An 18,498-nucleotide genomic window follows, 5' to 3' on the forward strand; every position below is an offset into this window, starting at 1 on the left:
ATTTCTTTCTGGTATAGTTCCTCTGTGTATTCTTGCCACCTCTTCTTGATGTCTTCTGCTTCTGTTAGGTCCTTTCCATGAAGCAAAGCAGCTAGTAAGCCTGATCTTTATTAAAGGGTGCTCCCCCCACAGGCAGTGGGGGGGGGGAAGAGACCATAGACATTTGAAATTGCCCACCCTGGAGAAGACCACCCCCAGAAACATACATATATACATACTTCACAGAAGGGGTGTAGCCCAAGACCACCCCCTAGATACATCATACCTACATCACAGAAAAGGCAGAAATCTGAGTGCGTTGTTTTTATCATGTCTGCCAGGTTACCTGTTAATTGTTACTTGACTGGATTACCCGGGGAGCCTGGCCATTCTTTTGTTATGATAACTACTGGGCTCTCACCCTATTCATATCTTAAATGTGCCCTGAAGACAGGATTTGTGAGCAAAGAGACAATGGGGAGATTTCCCATTTCGACCTTGCAGAGAAATATTTGAGGTCATTTTGGGAGAGAGAAAATGGTTTCAGGAGTTTTCTGTGGATTTCTGACATGTGGTTTACATATTTGTATGTGTTTGATTGGTATATTTATGAGCATCTAATCTATATAATTTTAAGCTCATTCTCATATATATACACACACACACACACACAATATATATATATATATATATATATATATATATATATATATATATATATATATATATGAGAGACCTTAAAATTCTTATAACGCTATATATGGTAATTTATGGACCTAACAGGTATCTAAAGCCATTTGCACATGCAGAATGTAGGCACCCTATATAGAGAAAAGAGCAAACCAGTGATATTTTAGAGAGCAAGCTGGCAGGCAGGGCCCATTACTTACATCCTAGGAGCCTACACAACACAAACACTGTTGCTGTATGTAGGTTTTATTTCATTTTTTATCTTAAATTTTGGAAATGTACATCCAGTTTTTTTCCTTAAAATTTTTTGAGGTGCCCCCAAGAGAGTGTGGCCCTAAACTATAGCTTGTTTAGTTTACACGTAAATCCGGCATTGATGTGTGATTAGGTAAGACGTTTAGGTCACCCCACCCCCCACTGTAGGAATCGTGCGAATTCAAGGACATCTGCTGTCGATTGGATGGATTTGACTTTTTACCTTTATCTCAGAAGGATCTGGCTTGGAGGGGGGGGGGAGGGTGGTTTGGGAAACATGCCTGGGCATGTTTGGTTTTAGGGGAAAGGGAAATTGCCCCCGTGAGAGTTCCCTAACTTATCAAGCAGGTGTCGTCGTCGTCCCTGCCCAAAAGGCTGACGACTCCCTAGTCGTTTAAAAAGTTTGGCAATGCTTAGCAAGCTTCAAAGGGGCCAGCTCTTAAACATACGCCATTTCAACAAATCTCACAACCCAACGACAACAAAGAATGCTTTACGTTTCCAGTACTGAGCGCATTTTAAATGCACGTTTTACAAAAAAAACAACCCAAAAACCTCGCAGGAGCAAGGAAGCGATCAAAGGGGCGGCTCCTTCCCATCCTTCCACATTTTTTTTACAAAATAAAGAGAAGGCGGCGATTTCTTTAAAGGGAAACCCAAACTAGCAGCAAAACCCTCGCTGCCCTTCTGTGCGGGGAATGTCCCTGATATATTGCAACACCCAGCGGCCGCTTTCTCAGGGAACTCCCGTCAAGCAGGCGGAAATAATTTTATTTTTAGGGGCGTCAGAGTTGAGTGGGTGGCGCTTCCTTGTCTACGTGCAGCCGCGCAAGGCAAGACGAAGCAAGGGAGCGATGATCGGACCAGGAAATTCAAAAAAATTGCAGGAGGCAGCGTGGAGCGGCGGCTGCGCGATTCCTCTTTGCTAAACTCCGTGGGAATCGGGTCGAAGTTGGGCGAAGTTTCCTCCGCCGCTCCGATCCCGCGCTTTGTTTTTGCTCGCGATCACAAGTTTTCCTTTCTCCGGCATCTGAACTTTATAAGATCTCAAAGCCCAGAAACTCATGTTGAAAGATCGGGACGCCTGGCTGGGTGTCTTCTTTAGAAACAAAAAGTAAGTTTTTTTTGCGGGGGGGGGGGGAGGTTTGCGCTGCCAACTGCCCGGAGATCTGCGGGTGAAGTGTGTGTGTTTGTGTGTGTGTCCAAATCTAACAATTAATCATAATCGCAATTAAGCTGCTTGCACCCCACCTTCCGACGGCGAGCCGCCCCTTTTCCAGGAAATCAGATTATCTCGTTTTCCCAGCCACCAGGCACCGCTGAGTCAATAGCAAAGCGAAACCATTATAGCCTGGCCGTGACTTCTCAGAAGTAAGTCCTGTTGACTTCAGGGGGACTTACTCCCAGGTAAGGGGTTAGAAGGCAACCAGTGAAGGGCTACAGTGCTACACCAAGTTGTGCCTGTGGGCCAGGATCTTTCCTGCCTCCGTTACTACCTAAGAAGCAGCTTAGTTCATCAAAATCTGTCTACATTTGCATCTACATAAAACATAGGTTGGGTGGTGTTGTTGTTTGAGGGGGGGCGCATTATTTTTATAATCATGTGGCACTTTAGACACCATCTTAGAAGACACTTTTTTTCCTCAGACGGCTTAAGATGGCAACTCCCCTCTTCCTGTTTTTCTTCATACAGAAAATTATTAATCAACCGATTAAAATGTGCTGTCTGGCTTATCAGGAGCGGCCTTTATTTTATTTTTATTTTTAGTTGTTGAGAAGTGTTATTTGCTAAAGACAGGGGTTGCCGCCGTCACATTTCCTCTTGTCTCCCAAAAATATGTTCACCCACACAAGCCCACTCAGGCAAGGGATCTCTTAAAAGAAAAAACCCGAACCCGGCCCCAAACTCGCACAGGAAACATTTCAAACCCTTTTCCCCAAACAAGTACATCCAGCCCTTCGAAAGAACCACACATGCAGGCCTCTTAAATACTTTCCCCAAACACTTAACACGTGTTTCCCTGCTTTTTTGAAAACACACTCACACGCAAGAACATTTCAGGAAGAAGAAAGTAAGATAGGAAGCTAGACCTTGCATCTGAAAAGTGAAATAAACCAAACTTTTAAAATTTTCATAAATCAGGAGGCTTAAGGGGCCTTGAGAGATGTCAAGGGACTGTGTTGGGGTGCCCACATTGAGCACACCCCAAGAGCGAAAGTTTGTGGCCCTAGCATTTTCTGAGCCCGTTCATAGGAAGTGACAGGTGCCCCTCATCCTGGAGCCCAACCCTCTCTTATAAGTTCAAAGGGACGTTTGAGAGTCGGGTTGCAGCATTAGAACAATAGAATTGTATAGTTAGCAGTGACCCCCCCCCCTCAAGAGTCCTTTAGTTCAAACCCTGCAATTCATGGACCTGGAAAGCCAAGTATTGGGCTGCCGTATGATCAGGGATGAAGGGACACGGGTGGCGATGTGGGTTAAACCGCAGAGCCTAGGACTTGCCGATCAGAAGGTCGGTGGTTTGAATCCTCGGGTGAGCTCCCGTTGCTCGGTCCCTGCTCCTGCCAACCTAGCAGTTCAAAAGCACATCAAAGTGCAAGTAGATAAATAGGTACCGCTCCGGCAGGAAGGTAAACGGCGTTTCCATGCGCTGCTCTGGTTCGCCAGAAGCGGCTTAGTCATGCTGGCCACATGACCCGGAAGCTGTACGCCGGCTCCCTTGGTCAATAAAGGGAGATGAGCACCACAACCCCAGAGTCGTCCACGACTGGACCTAATAGTCAGGGGTCCCTTAACCTTTACCTATGCACAGGGATGTGAGAGCACATCCCATGAAACTTTCAGGTAAGCTTGTTGAGGACTGTGTTGTTGTTGTTGTTGTTGTTGGGCTGCCAGATATTTTCTCTGGCCGGGTTGCTTCTTTCTGGCCTCGATTTTGCTGCATTAGAGAACTGGTTAATTTCTTAATCAGACTTTTACCTCCAGACTGAAAACCAACAGTTGGTTCTTATTCATGCCTTACAACTTAATTCTTTGTTAGTTTCTTTCTTTATTTACTTACTGTTGTGCATTATTTTCTATTTAAAAGACCCAATGTTTTTGGTGTGGCGGATTACATGCCCAAATTAACTTGATACGGTGACCCATTGAGTCATTGTCACATGAATTCTGGGCTTGAGGTCTTCAAGCAGGTGTCTTTTTCTTGCGTTTTAACAGAATCTGTTTCAGGCATCCTATCAAAAAATTACTTGACACCCCTATTGAAGCAGAATTTGTTGACATAGCATTTGCAAAGTTATTCACAGGGGTTTTTTTTTGTGTGTGTGAATTTAAGAACAGGATATTTCTTCATAAGACTGCAGGATATTGCTTCATAAGCTATAAGCATTTATTCTAAAAAAACAACAACATACAAGTACACAAGAAGTGTTTGTTATATCAAACTCAAATAGCTGCTGCAATTTCCGTTGGAATGGTTTAGATCTCTGCTTTTACTTAATTCCCAGCACTACTTGTTGTTGTTGTTGTTTGATTGTGTGTTGGTGGCTACTGAGTGGTTTCTCCTTCAACACCAACTCCTTGCTTGCTTTTCTCTCCCTTCTCAGAAATCTTAGCGCCTGACAAAAGCCGCCATCATGATTAAATGCGACAGTAGAAAGCTGATGCGTAATCTTCTGGAAATTGATAAAAACCTGGGAAGCGAAGATTTGGAGGCTATTAAGTTTTTCTGCCGTGATTTCATCCCCTGGAAGAAGTTGGAAACTGTGGAGTCGGCACACAATCTTTTCCATTATCTCATGAACGAAGACATACTAAATGAGGAGGACAACTTTATAGTAGCAGAACTTCTTTACAGAATTAAGAACATCAGCCTGCTGGCGAAGCTTGACTATACCAAAGATGCAGTGGAAAAAGATCTGCATCAGAGAGGGAGGGTATCTGCATATCGGTGAGTCTTCCATTTCTGAAGATGCCGTTCTGCTTGAAAAACATTGGTTGATACGTTCCCTTCCTTCTGGTGGGCATAAAAACATGTTTATTTATTTATTTGCTAGCTGTTTGGTGGGGAGACCTTGAACCTGGACAGCTGCCATCAGAGACTTCTGGTTCTGTGGATGTTTGGGTTGGGTGGTGGTGGTTGGGAAGCCAGGTTTCTAAGACTTAGATCAGGGGGTTCTCAACCTGATCCCTAACGCCCACTAGTGGGCGTTTCAGGATTCTAGGTGGGCGGTAGAGGGTTCTATGGCACAAGCTGAATCCTCCTTCCATCGAGCACTGGTGGGCGGTAAGGACATTTTACCATCAGGAAAGATGCATTAGTGGGCGGTAGGTATAAAAAGGTTGACTATCCCGGGCTTAGATAGGTAAAGGTAAAGGGACCCCTGACCATTAGGTCCAGTCACGAATGACTCTGGGGTTGCGGCGCTCATCTTGCTTTATTGGCCGAGGGAGCCGGCGTACAGCTTCCGGGTCATGTGGCCAGCATGACTAAGCCGCTTCTGGCGAACCAGAGCAGTGCACGGAAGCGCCGTTTACCCTCCCGCCGGAGCGGTACCTATTTATCTACTTGCATTTTGATGTGCTTTCGAACTGCTAGGTTGGCAGGAGCAGGGACCGAGCAACGGGAGCTCACCCCGTCGCGGGGATTTGAACCGCCGACCTTTTGATCGGCAAGCCCTAGGCTCTGTGGTTTAACCCACAGCGCCACCCGCGTCCCCCTGGCTTAGATAGTAATCACAAAATTGCCTCACCAAACTCTTGTCACACAGGCAGATGCTGTATGATTTGTCAGAAGGGTTCACTAAGGAATATGTGACGACTGCTGTGTTCTTTCTGAGGGACCATATCCCAAAGAAGCAATCCACTGATGTAAGTAAAGAGTAAGGGCTTTTAAAAATAGTTCCATTCTTGTGGGCTGGGGGAAATGCCCAGAAAGATTGTGACTGTACTGTGATGGTCAGTGTGAGAATTAAGGAAAGGAGCAGTAGGACAGCCTTCCCCAACTTGGTGCCCTCCAGATGTCCTGATGGGGCTGCTGGGAGCTGTAGTCTGTGACTTCTGCATTCGGGTAAACTTTGGATCATGTCACCAAGTAAAGAGAAAGAAGAAGCCCATTTGAGCATGTGCGTTGCTTCTCTGTCACGGAGAACTTGCAACATACACATGCATGTTCATTATGGGATAAACTGACTGTGTGAAAACATGGCAACTTGCACATATTTATATTATTTTTACGTTTATGTAAAGGTAAAGGGACCCCTGACCATTAGGGCCAGTCGTGGCCGACTCTGGGGTTGCGGCGCTCATCTCGCTTTATTGGCCGAGGGAGCCAGCATACAGCTTCCGGGTCATGTGGCCAGCATGACTAAGCCGCTTCTGGTGAACCAGAGCAGCTCATGGAAATGCCGTTTACCTTCCCACCGGAGTGGTACCTATTTATCTACCTGCACTTTGACGTGCTTTCGAACTGCTAGGTTGGCAGGAGCAGGGACCGAGCAACGGGAGCTCACCCCGTTGTGGGGATTCGAACCGCCGACCTTCTGATCGGCAAGTCCTAGGCTCTGTGGTTTAACCCACAGCGCCACCTGCGTCCCTCTTACGTTTATATAGTTACCCCATAATGGAAGTTATCTGGGCGGCTCACAAAGCAATAAATAAACAAAACATTAAAATATTGCATAGAATATTGTATAAAATTCTCTCTCTTCCATCTGGCTGGGTTTCTCCACTCTGGGTGGCTCCCAACAGAATATAAAAAAACACGATAAAACATCAAAATTTAAAAACGTCCCTAAACAGGGCTGCCTTCAGATGTTTTCTAAAAGTCAGATAGTTGTTTATTTCCTTGACATCTGATGGGAGGGCGTTCCACATGGCGGAGAAGTCCCTCTGCCTGGTTCCCTGCAACCTCACTTCTCGCAGGGAGGGAACCGCCAAAAGCCCTTCGGCGCTGGATCTCGGTGTCCAGGCTGAACGATGGGCGTGGAGACGCTCCTTCAGGTATACTGGGCCAATAAAAACTATTACAAATGGGACTGCTTTGGAACAACCCTGGAGAGGAGGAACCATAGAGAGTGTTGGGAAAGCTGGGATCTCCATTCTTCGCAACTGCTTCATTGGATCAATAGGCCTGCACTGGTTTGGTTTCATTGACTAAAGAGTTAACTTGTACTGACACTTTTTTAAAAAAAATTGCTGACCTACACTTGACTCTGGCTGCTCCTGATACCATCTGAGATGCTAAGTGTTTAAAAAAAGACTAGGTCTGTAAAGTTGCAGGGATTTATTTGGCCTGTTCTGTGTTGGCTTTCAGAATAATTTCGTCACTTTGGTTGGGGAGCACAGGAAACACATGGGAGTTTGTTGTTGCTGAGAAACACTTCTCTTAAAATGTAGAAAGACTTGGTGATTCCTGGCTGGGGCGTGAGATATAAGCAAGGACGCAGCTATTGTGTTTACTTTTTCTCCTAGTCTGCTCTAGAACTGTTGACTTGCCTGGAGAAGCAGTGCCTTATATCGGAGACCAATATCTCTCTGCTGGAAGAAACCTGTCAGAGGATATCGCCCGAACTCCTGAAAATACTGGCAGCATATAAAGAAAGACAAGGTGTCTAATTTTGAGTAGATCATCTCCTTACAAATTGACCAAAATGAACTTAGTTGTTCCTCTTATCTTATCAGACAGTAGCTACTGGCGTTGTCTCATGTAGGTTGATAATGGCAATGCAACTAAGGCCCAATTTAAAAATGGGTATGTGTTAGATTTGGCCTTGCCAGGTTCGCTGTAAAGTGGGGTAGAAGAGGGCTAAGTTTTTATAACAAGAAGAGGCATCAGGGAGAAAAGCACAACACACTTTCCTCCCTTTTAGAAGGGGGGAAGTTAACCCCCTTCTAAAAAAAAAACCCTCTATAGCTGGATCGGCAAATTCATTGGTTACTTTTCACCTGTGTTTTAAATCTATGAATCAGTGTTTTATCATTCACTTTTTCTGATCCCAATTTGTTCCTTTTTTATTATTTAATCATGGGATACATTTCCTTTTTGTTTGATCTGCCTTAAGAAATCTTGAACTCATTCCTAACTCGCTCCTGGTTTCCCCGCTGACTTTGTAACATGAGAGCTTCTCATCTACGTGAGATGTGAATGTTGAAATGGAAATGGGGTTGTGGAGATGAATGCTCTGTAGTTTGGGCGACTTGCTCAAGACCACTCGGCTATCTGTCTCGCTTCTTTGTATGTAAACAGGAATAATAATGCTCTGTGTTCAGGGTAAATCAAATACCTATCATCAGCGCTATGGCTGGGGGGCAGGGATGGCGAGGAATGTGTGGTTGTGGCGATCACACAGGGTTCCCGGACGTTTGACGGTCTATTGATCCCTGTGCCACCACTGTGATTGCTTCCCCGCTGCCACCAACCCGTTTCTCTCGGGTACGCGCAGAGTCCAGACAGTTTTTAACATTAAACCAAATAAACAAGTTTATTTTATAAGCCTTAACTAGTTTATTGTTTCAGATAATTTTTCTTGTCAGTTTCTTAATACTAGTTTCCTTACCAGCCTATACCTTCCTAATAACTTCTAACTAATTATCCCAACTGTCTATCTGACTCCTCATAACAGATTCTCTCACTCTCTCATATCAACCTATCCCAACCCACAGACGTATCCTCACTCTCCCTTCTCTAACACCTGACTGACCCTCAACAACACTAACTCTAACTCTAACTTCTCCCCTTGGGTTCCCACTTGCCAATCACTTCACACTCATTTAACCCTTTCCTTATGACTCAGCATGATGTCACCTAGGAGGGCAAACGCCACAGTGGTCCTTCAGAAGTTTTGGTCTTGAGCTTCCATAAGCCCCAGCCGTAATGCTAGCGATCATAGGATTGTAGAGGTGGAAGGGGACCCTGAAAGTCATTTAGTCCAACCCCCTGCAGTACAGGAATGTCAACTAAACTAGTAGTGTTTGGAGTTGCAGACCGGCAACATTGGCCATGCTGGCTGGGTCTGGTGCAAGTTGGGAGACCAACAACATCTGAATAATAATAATAATAATAATTTTTATTTATATCCCGCCCTCCCCAGCCGAAGCTGGGCTCAGGGCAGCTAACAATAAAATAATACAACATTCTAAAATCATTTCATTAAAATTAATTCAACTCAAATTGATGGCAACCATTAGGCTAAAGTTCTGTGAAGATTGCCAAAGGAGGGAGTCAGGCTGTGCCCTGGCCAAAGGCCTGGCAGAACAGCTCCGTCTTGCAGGCCCTGCGGAAAGATGTCAAGTCCCGCAGGGCCCTAGTTTCTTGTGACAGAGCGTTCCACCAGATTGGAGCCACAGCCGAAAAAGCCCTGGCTCTGGTTGAGGCCAGCCTAACCTCTCTGTGGCCTGGGACCTTCAGGATGTTTTTGTTTGAAGACCGTAAGTTCCTCTGTGGGACATACCAGGAGAGGCGGCTAAATGGAGACAGGCTGCGCAAAAACCTTCCATTCTATTCTGTTTGTTGATAGTTGACTACCTAGAGCTCCCTCAGCTTAATCCTTACAGCAGACTATTAGGACCAGTCATCTATACCGATTATTCCTATTACGTAGTTTAGTTCTTGCTAGGCAAAGGAAGACATGGTTCTCATCCTTTTTTGTTCTCTCATCCCTTGTAACCGGCAGAGTCTAAAGAACAAAGCATGGAATCTCTGCCCTCTCCTGGTGCTGTTGGATTTTATTTACTCAAGGTATGCTGCAAGAAAATATTTCCTTCTATCATTTTGTTATTCAGTGGTACCTCTGGATGCAAACGGGATCCGTTTCGGAGGCCCGTTCACATCCTGAAGCGAACGCAACCTGCGCCTGTGCATCTACATGGGTCGCGATTCGCCGCTTCCGCGCATGTGTGTGATGTCATTTTGAACGTCTGCGCATGCACGAGTGGCGAAACCCGGAAGTAACGCACCCCGTTACTTCCGGGTCGCCGCGGAGCGCGACCCGAAAATGCTCAACCTGAAGCTACTTCAACCTGAGGTATAAACTGTACACCATTTGATTCCCCACCCCCAACTTTGTGTAAGTTGGTTGCTGCTTTCAGGGGTAGTCTACGATGTTTTCGGACCTGGTTCCCACTTAACCCCATCAAGCAATACATGACCCTTATTTGTTTGTTTATGGGAAGAAGGGTGGGGTGGGGGGTATCTGTGTATTCACACACAAAAACTTTTTTATATATTATAAAATGCATATAGACACCCCCCCCCCACATCAGTGGAGTGACAGGTCAGTGTTGCTCACTTGGCTCTTGTCTTGCTACTGGATTGGTAGCTATTTTTTAAAATTCACACAAAGTGGAAATAGTTTAACCATACTGCATTTTGTGCATGGTCAGTTTGTATGCTTCTCTTCTTAGGTGTACTTAGTTAGATGCCTTCATTCATTTTGCCTTATATTATTTTTACAACTCCATTCACATTTTATTTTACAACTCCATTCACATTTATAATCACAAATAATAGAAATAACACAAGATTCTTCCGAATCTCAAGACTTCCCTCCTCCCCTCCATGGCTACTTTACATAACTTTTTAAACTACATATTGTAAGTCCATCTAATTTACCCTCCTCCATTGTATCCAAAGTCTGTGTAACATTGCAAGAGTTATTTAAAACCTGCCAAAGAGTTCAGGTGTTTACAGCGATCTTTCCAATACAATGAAAATTTGTCCCATTCTTTATTGAAGTTTTGATTCTCCTGGTTTCTGATTTTCCCAGTTAGCCTTGTCATCTCTGCATAGTCCAATAATGTTGGTGCTACTGATCTGGATAGAAACCTGTCTTGTGTGCTGTCCTTTGTTGCCTCTTTGAGCGCAACGATTCCCCTTTGTAGTTAATTGTCTTTGCTGCATCTAAGCACCATTCCGTTGTAGCAGAAGCTACTGCTAAAACCCCACCTTTCCTTTTCAGAAGGCTGCAATTAGTTTATCAGGATGTGCAAAGGTGCACGGATGTTATTAAGCACATTTAGTGTATAGAAATTATTTCAAACTTTGAGCTCTCATGTATGCGCAGAAGAGGCACACAGATTAACACTGTGACACATCAGTGGTGGCACATCAGCCAGGGCCAAACGATGGCTTAGCCACAAGGGCACAGGCTCAGAGAGAGGAAATTGCAGCCTCTTCTCTCTGATCATTCCTCTGCTATGCTGAGCTAGAATCAAAAGTAAAGCTTGGTTACTGCTTGTGTTAGTCTGGTGAGGGTTAAACTATGAACCTATGTTCGGGCAACATGGTAATACAAACTGTGGTATAAGTTAGCAACTGAGCACCTCGGCAGGAGCAAAGCAGCCACAATTTCCTTTATGGAAATATGCACATTCATATTAAGCCACAGTTTGGCTTAGTGTGATGCACAAACCCAGCTGGTGATGAAGATGTAATTTAAAAAGAAGGATTAGAGCGGTTTAATGCTAAATAGCTTGTGATCAAATGCTTTTGGTCATGATCTTGTTGCTTTTCTCTTCTCTGCATGGAATATTTGCAAGTGAAATCTTTCTTTTGTTTCCCATACAGGGACTCTCTGTCAATGACCCACCAAGAAATCATTGTAAGTATTGAAAGTTCTTGCCTTCCTAATACGCATATTTAGATCTAAGTGTTGTCTTCAACTAAGTTTTACTCAGAGTAAACCCACTGAAATAAATGGACATGGCTGTCATTGTTTTATAAATGGCACCCTTTTATTCTTTTTTTTAAATATGATTTTCAATTTTATACATTTCAGTAATTTTATAATCATTTTAACATTTCAAAACTTGACTTCCTTCCCCCTCTTTCTGCGGTTCCTTAAATTTATTTTTCGTATTTTCTGCATATCCAAATTAACTTAGTTTGCTCATTTATTTGTCTACTTTAAAGATATACTCTTATAAATCCAGCACCCTTCTATTCTTGATAATTCTGCTGACAAGAGGGCATGGGGGGTAGTGGTGGCAGAGTTGAGTACTTTTGTAGGGAGAAATGAACCGCCAGAAGGCCCTCGGAGCGGGACCTCAGTGTCTGGGCTGGATGATGGGGGTGGAGACACTTCTTCAGATATACTGGACCGAGGCTGTTTAGGGCTTTAAAGGTCAGCACCAACACTTTGAATTGTGCTCGGAAACGTACTGGGAGCCAATGCAGATCTTTCAGGACCGGTGTTGTACGGTCTCAGCGGCCACTCCCAGTCACCAGTCTAGCTGCCGCATTCTGGATTAATTAATTTATTATTTATAACACCTTTTCCTTTTCCTTCCAAACAGATCCCCGCATCGAAGAATCTGGGAGCATGAGGGAGTATGCTGGAGGTCTGCACTCCTTTGGTGCAAGTCAAGGTGAGATGGCTCATAGGTTCTTGCTTTTTTTGTGATTCTGAGCTGTTATCTGTGTAGCTGTCTGTGAGGTGTCTGAAAGGAAGGAAAGGAAAGCAAAGGAAAAGAGAGATGATTGTCTGAAAGTGGCCTGTATATCAGCTTAACAAGCCTCAATGCTAAGTAGCCTTGTGCCCTCAATGCCATGAGCAACTTCATTCCACACTTTGTTTGAGTCACAAACAAGCCGGGAAGACTCTGATTAGCTTCCCGTTGAGATCTGAACAGGGAAGACTGATAATGCAACTGAAGAAACCATCTTTAAACCATAGCTTCACATACTGTCGTGTTCAGAAGCCATGAACCATGGTTTCCCTGTTTGAACGTTGCGGGAAACTAGAGTTCGCCTGTGCAAAGCAGGGAATGAAGCAGGTACGCCTGGGAGCACGAGACTCATTCACATCTTGGCTTGTTAATAATAATAATAATAATAATAATAGTAATTTATTATTTATACCCCGCCCGTCTGGCTGGGTTTCCCCAGCCACTCTGGGTGGCTTCCAGCAAACACTAAAACACAGTAATGTATTAAACATTAAAAGCCTCCCTAAACAGGGCTGCCTTTAGATGTCTTCTAAAAGTTTGGTAGATATTTTTCTCTTTGACATCTGGTGGGAGGGCGTTCCACAGGGCGGGCGCCACTACTGAGACGGCCCTCTGCCTGGTTCCCTGTAACTTGGCTTCTCGCAGCGAGGGAACCGCCAGAAGGCCCTCGGCGCTGAACCTCAGTGTCTGGGCAGAATGATGGAGGTGGAGATGCTCGTTCAGGTATACTGGACCAAGGCCGTTAAGTGGAGAATTGGTTGTCTAAATGCAGGCATAGAGAAAATGATTTTGTATTTTTAAGGGGTTATTTTTGTCACAGTTTTTTTAATTTTTTAGGCAGTGTTCTAACCAAAATCTGAACCCAAGTGCATCTCTGTATTTGCCTTGCAGATTTAAAAGCTGGAAATGTGCAAGAGCTGAGTTTGCAACAGCCTGCAGGACAGGATCAGCTGAAACCAGCAGAGGTTTGGCATGTTCTGAAGGGTTTATTGAATACAACTGGCCCGTCCTTAAGTCTGTAAATAACCCCTGACAGCCTCATTCTGTTCATGTGCTTTAATAGTGGTAGTAGTAGAGCTTGAGACCAAAAACCTTGAGCTCGGGTCCGTCTGTCCCCAAACAGTCACCTCTATTGGCATATTGAGAATACAAAAACACATGGGTCAAAATATAAAGTTGGCATCTGTTCATAAAGAGAGATACCTTAAGATAGAAAGAGGCCTTCCTGCCAATAGAGCTTGGGACAACCAGGGGTAACCAGGATAGCTTTGTGCTGATCTACTGGAAAGGTTTGCCAGACAGGAATGGAGAAATCGTGGTCCTCTGGATGCTATTGAACTCCCAACTCCAGCTGGTGGCACCATATGACTTCCAGCACAACAGTTGCGCCGGCAAAAGCTTGTGCAACAGGAAATATCGGCTTTGCAGCAATGTGTTGTGCAACCTGCCATAAGGACCATTCTGTAGTTAGAGAGTGGTACACAGGAAATGAGGGAGAAGTTAGTGAATATATTTTTTTTATCAAACCAAATAGGCAATGGTGGCAGAATATTGAAAATCCCTCGTTAAGAAATATCATTGAGATATGGGTGAAATATAAAGGAAAATTGAGACCAACAAATTCCCCGCTAACCCTGGTGGTGGGGATAGAAGACTTCCCAGTAATTTTTTTAAAAAAGGAAAGTGAAAGTGAAGAAAATACTTAGAATAAAGGATTGGGTGGAGAAAATGAGAAGCAAAGAACAAATAAGAGAAGTTCTAAGAGGAAGTAAAATAACTTGGTTTAACTGTATACAACTGGTGCAATGGACAAAGAAGTGGTTAAGGGAAAACAAGAACTGCAAAGAATATACAAAATTTGAAAAAATGGTTATAAAAGGGGGAGATAAAGAAGAAAATACAGTTATAAAGGGGGAAACCAGTGAAATTTATAAAATACTAGTAGAAATGAAAGATCAAGAATACAAATTAAAAGAGGTGTGGCAGATAGTCAAAGCTAGGGGGAAATATGGGAGAATAGTACGTTGAAAATGTTGTCTATACGAAGGAAAGAAAATTATTATAAATTAATTTGGAGATGGTATTTAACACCAGTCAGTTAAAATCAAATAAACAAGGAATATTCGGTATTATGTTGGAGGGGATGCCAGGAAACAGGGAATTATATTCACATGTGGTGGGGGTATGTTAAAAAAAATGGCAAAGGGTATTTAAGGAAATAACAGAATTCACTGGGTTAAAGTTGACCAAAAATCCAGAGGTAGCATTATTATCAATTTACAGTGGGGTGGAAGATTTGCAGGCTGTGAAGGACTTGCTCACAAATTTATTGACAGCTGCACGAATTATTATAGCTAGGAAGTGGAAGGGGCAAGCAGAGTATAAAATGGAAGAATGGTATAAAGAGGTGTGGGATATAGCTATTAACATGTGCCATTAAGTTAAGACAGGGAAAATGCAGGAGAAATGATTTTGAGGACATATGGAGGGTGCTTGTAGAATTTGCACTGTTAAAACAGAAAGGGGTCAAACCATCGCAAGAGGTGTTGAAATTTTGGGAGGTTAGATAGTTACAATGGTATGGTCTCGGGTGTGGGGTGCATATTTTTATTCTTATTTATTTATTATTATTACTTTGTAAATAAATGTATAAAATGTAAATAAATGTATAAAATATAAATAAAAGAATGAATTAAAAAAAGAAAAGTAAAACCATTCTGGCTAGCTGCCCTTCTCTTGCGCATACCATCCTGCTAGCACTAATATATCATACAGTGGTACCTTGGTTCTCAAATGCCTTGGTACTCAAACAACTTGGAACCCCAAACACTGCCAACCCGGAAGTAAGTGTTCCGGTTTGCGAACTTTTTTCAGAAGCCAAACATACTCCATTTTGAGTGTTATGCTTCTGATGTGAGTGCAACACTTCCAATTTGAGTGTTATACTGAGGTCTGTTTTTGCTATTTGCTTTTTTTGTGGCTCTTTTTTGTTTTTGTGTCTTTGTGGAACCCAGTTCAGCTACTGACATTGATTGTGTGACTGCAGTACATTGTTTATTGCTTTCGTTTTATGGATCAATGGTCTCGTTAGATAGTAAAATTCATGTTAAATTGCTGTTTTAGGGGTTGTTTTTAAAAGTCTGGAACAGATTAATCCATTTTGCATTACTTTCTATGGGAAAGCGCGCTTTGGTTTTGGAACGGACTTCCGGAACAGATTAAGTTTGAGAACCAAGGTACCACTGTACTGCTAAGGGACTTCAACAGCACAGTGTTGACTTCCTCCCCAAGGAATTTGGTGTGGAGTAAGCCACCCTTGCGATGGGACGTGGGTGGCACTGTGGGTTAACCCACAGAGCCTAGGACTTGCCGATCAGAAGGTCGGCGGTTCGAATCCCTGCGACGGGGTGAGCTCCCGTTGCTCGGTCCCAGCTCCTGCCAAACTAGCAGTTCAAAAGCACGTCAAAGTGCAAGTAGATAAATAGGTACCGCTCCGATGGGAAGGTAAACGGCGTTTCTGTGCGCTGCTCTGGTTCTCCAGAAGCGGCTTAGTCATGCTGGGCACATGACCCGGAAGCTGTACGCCAGCTCCCTTGGCCAGTAAAGCAAGATGAGCGCCGCAACCCCAGAGTTCGCGACTGGACCTAATGGTCAGGGGTCCCTTTACCTTTACCTTTAAGCCACCCTTGCTAAGGAGCCGTACCTATCCTAGCATTGCACATGTTTGTGCACAAACAGCTGGGTGGTGTTGTTTTTCACTGAAAATCTTGTTTTCTTGAGGAATCTCACAAGTATTTAAACTCACCTCCAGCTCTCAATCTAGGTTTAAGATCAGTGGTGCTGTTAGGGTTAAGTCTTTGGAGCAGAGATCCAGAGCGCAGTTCGCCATAAAGAGCAGTGTTTTTAAGTAAGTAAGCAATGTAAGGCACGTTGTCTTATAATGAGGGTTTCTATAAATCCAAAGTCTACCTAACAGTATCACTGCCTGAGATGATGTGAGATAGATAAAACGGATTGGATAAGATAATGAAGTCTGACTTCCCCTTATTCCACAGGGGTCTGCTCTCTATGAAATGAACAGTACTCGCAGAGGATATTGCCTTATTTTTAATAACGTCTATTTCAAGGGACATTTGAAACCCAGAGCAGGATCTCAAAAAGATGCCAGTAAGTGACTTGTCAAGCATGTGTCTTGTCTCTCTTTAATACCTTTCAAAATAAGTGTTTGCATATACGTAGAAAGGAAGTTATTGTTGGTTTGCAAGTTTTATGTGGTTTCAGGGTACAGAAACCTTTCTGCGTTTATGGAAGTGTCCAGAAAAGGTCCTTAGATTTTTGTACTCTTAAGTGCTGAAGAAACTTACGGGGTCTGAGAGCTTGGAGAAAACTCCTAAAACAACCACAACTTGTTTATTGAAAGATGTATGCCAGGAGATGGGTGGCTTGGTGAAGATGTTTGGCATAGAAATGGGTTAATCCTGTAGAAATGAGCAGGCTTTCATTGCTTTTTACAAACCTCCTCACAATGCAGTTTTCCTCATTCTGCACCTTACTGGAATGTGTTAGCCTTGGGATAGTCAATGTAGTTGTGATAATAGATGGAAAGCAAAACCGTATTTTTTGCTCTATAAGACTCCCTTTTTCCCTCTTAAAAAGTAAGGGGAAATGTGTGTGTGTCTTATGGAGCGAATGCAGGCTGCGCAACTGTCCCAGAAGCCAGAACAGCAAGAGGGATTGCTGCTTTCACTGCACAGCGATCCCTCTTGCTGTTCTGGCTTCTGAGATTCAGAATATTTTTTTTCTTGTTTTCCTCCTCCAAAAACTAGGTGCGTCTTGTGGTCTGGTGCGTCTTATAGAGCGAAAAATACGGTAATTTCTATATTAAACACTTTTATCAGTGATTGTATTGTATCAAATCTGTTTTACCCTAATGACAGTATAGAAATCCTGATTATAAAAGGTATAACTGGAAACTGCCTTTATGGGATCAGGGTTTAAATTGATGCATCAAACTTTTCCCTGTTAAATTGGCACACCTGTTTTGTCGGTGTTTACTGCCATCTCTCTGCTCTCCCCCTTCTCTCTGACAGTGAAATTGGAAAGTGTGTTCAAATGGCTTGGGTTTGAAGTGAAAAAATATGACGACAAGACATCAGACGAACTTCTCCAACTTCTAAACGACTGGCAGTCTTCTGAATACTGGAAAGACAGTGATTGTCTTGTGTGCTGCATTCTGTCTCACGGCGAATCTGGGAAAATTTATGCGACAGACGGCTGTCTCATCTCCATCAATAAAATCACATCTTTCTTCACAGCCAAACAATGTCCTTCACTGGCTAAGAAGCCCAAACTGTTTTTCATCCAGGCTTGTCAAGGTAGCAAGCCGCACCAACCTGTTTACCTTGAAGCAGACAATCACGAGTCGGGCTGCCCTGGAGCAGATGCCCAAACTTCAGGATTTATTCCGACACAACAGCAGATGACCTCAAGCATCCCCGAAGAGGCAGACTTCCTCCTTGGCATGGCCACAGTGGATGGTTATTTTTCTTACCGTGATGTGCAGCGTGGCGCATGGTTCATTCAGGTCCTCTGTGATAAGCTGCAGGAGCTGGTTCCAAGGTGATACTTTTACTTATTATGTGTGACAGTCTTTCTTGGCATTAACCTGGCATTTTGGATAAAATACATTGGATTGTACGTAACTAAGTCATACTCTTAGCAGACCCATTGAAAGCAACAGAGTTCAGTTACCGTATTTTCCGCCCTATAGGATGCACTTTTCCCCCTCCAAAAATGAAGGGGAAATGTGTGTGCGTCCTATGGGGCGAATGCAGGCTTTCGCTGAAGCTTGGAGAGTGAGAGGGGTCGGTGCGCACCGACCCCTCTCGCTCTCCAGGCTTCAGGAAGCTATCCATAAGCCTGGGGAGCCCGCGGGAGTTCCTGCAGGGCTCCCTAGGCTGCGGATAGCTTCCCGAAGCACGGGGCGCTCTGCTTCAGTGCGCCCCGCGCTCCGGGCAAGCAGGCTGCTATCCGCAACCTAGGGAGCCCTGCGGGAACTCCTGTTTGCAGCCTGCTTGCCCGGAGCGCGGGGCGCACTGAAGCAGAGCGCCCCGTGCTTCGGGAAGCTA

At 44.0% G+C, this 18,498-nt stretch overlaps 1 protein-coding gene across 4 annotated transcripts in view; it reads left to right on the forward strand.

Annotated features, from left to right (window-relative positions):
* Positions 1-18,498, forward strand: part of CASP10 (caspase 10) — a 127,026-nt gene that overhangs the window by 9,231 nt on the left and 99,297 nt on the right. The window contains exons 1-10 of one of the 4 annotated variants that reach the window (XM_083630569.1): positions 1,644-2,038; positions 4,531-4,874; positions 5,695-5,794; positions 7,397-7,532; positions 9,598-9,662; positions 11,490-11,523; positions 12,218-12,289; positions 13,262-13,335; positions 16,426-16,537; positions 17,461-17,989. In XM_083630569.1, coding sequence (XP_083486695.1) covers positions 4,561-4,874; positions 5,695-5,794; positions 7,397-7,532; positions 9,598-9,662; positions 11,490-11,523; positions 12,218-12,289; positions 13,262-13,335; positions 16,426-16,537; positions 17,461-17,989 — 1,436 coding nt within the window. In that variant the 5' untranslated portion in view covers positions 1,644-2,038; positions 4,531-4,560. Of the gene's footprint in view, positions 1-1,643; positions 2,039-4,479; positions 4,875-5,694; positions 5,795-7,396; positions 7,533-9,597; positions 9,663-11,489; positions 11,524-12,217; positions 12,290-13,261; positions 13,336-16,425; positions 16,538-17,460; positions 17,990-18,498 lie in introns of those variants that run through there. The other 3 variants (XM_083630570.1, XM_083630571.1, XM_083630568.1) reach the window with 3 other exon arrangements.

Source organism: Podarcis filfolensis (genome assembly GCF_964270895.1).
Source record: "Podarcis filfolensis genome assembly, chromosome: 1".
NCBI lineage: Eukaryota > Metazoa > Chordata > Lepidosauria > Squamata > Lacertidae > Podarcis > Podarcis filfolensis.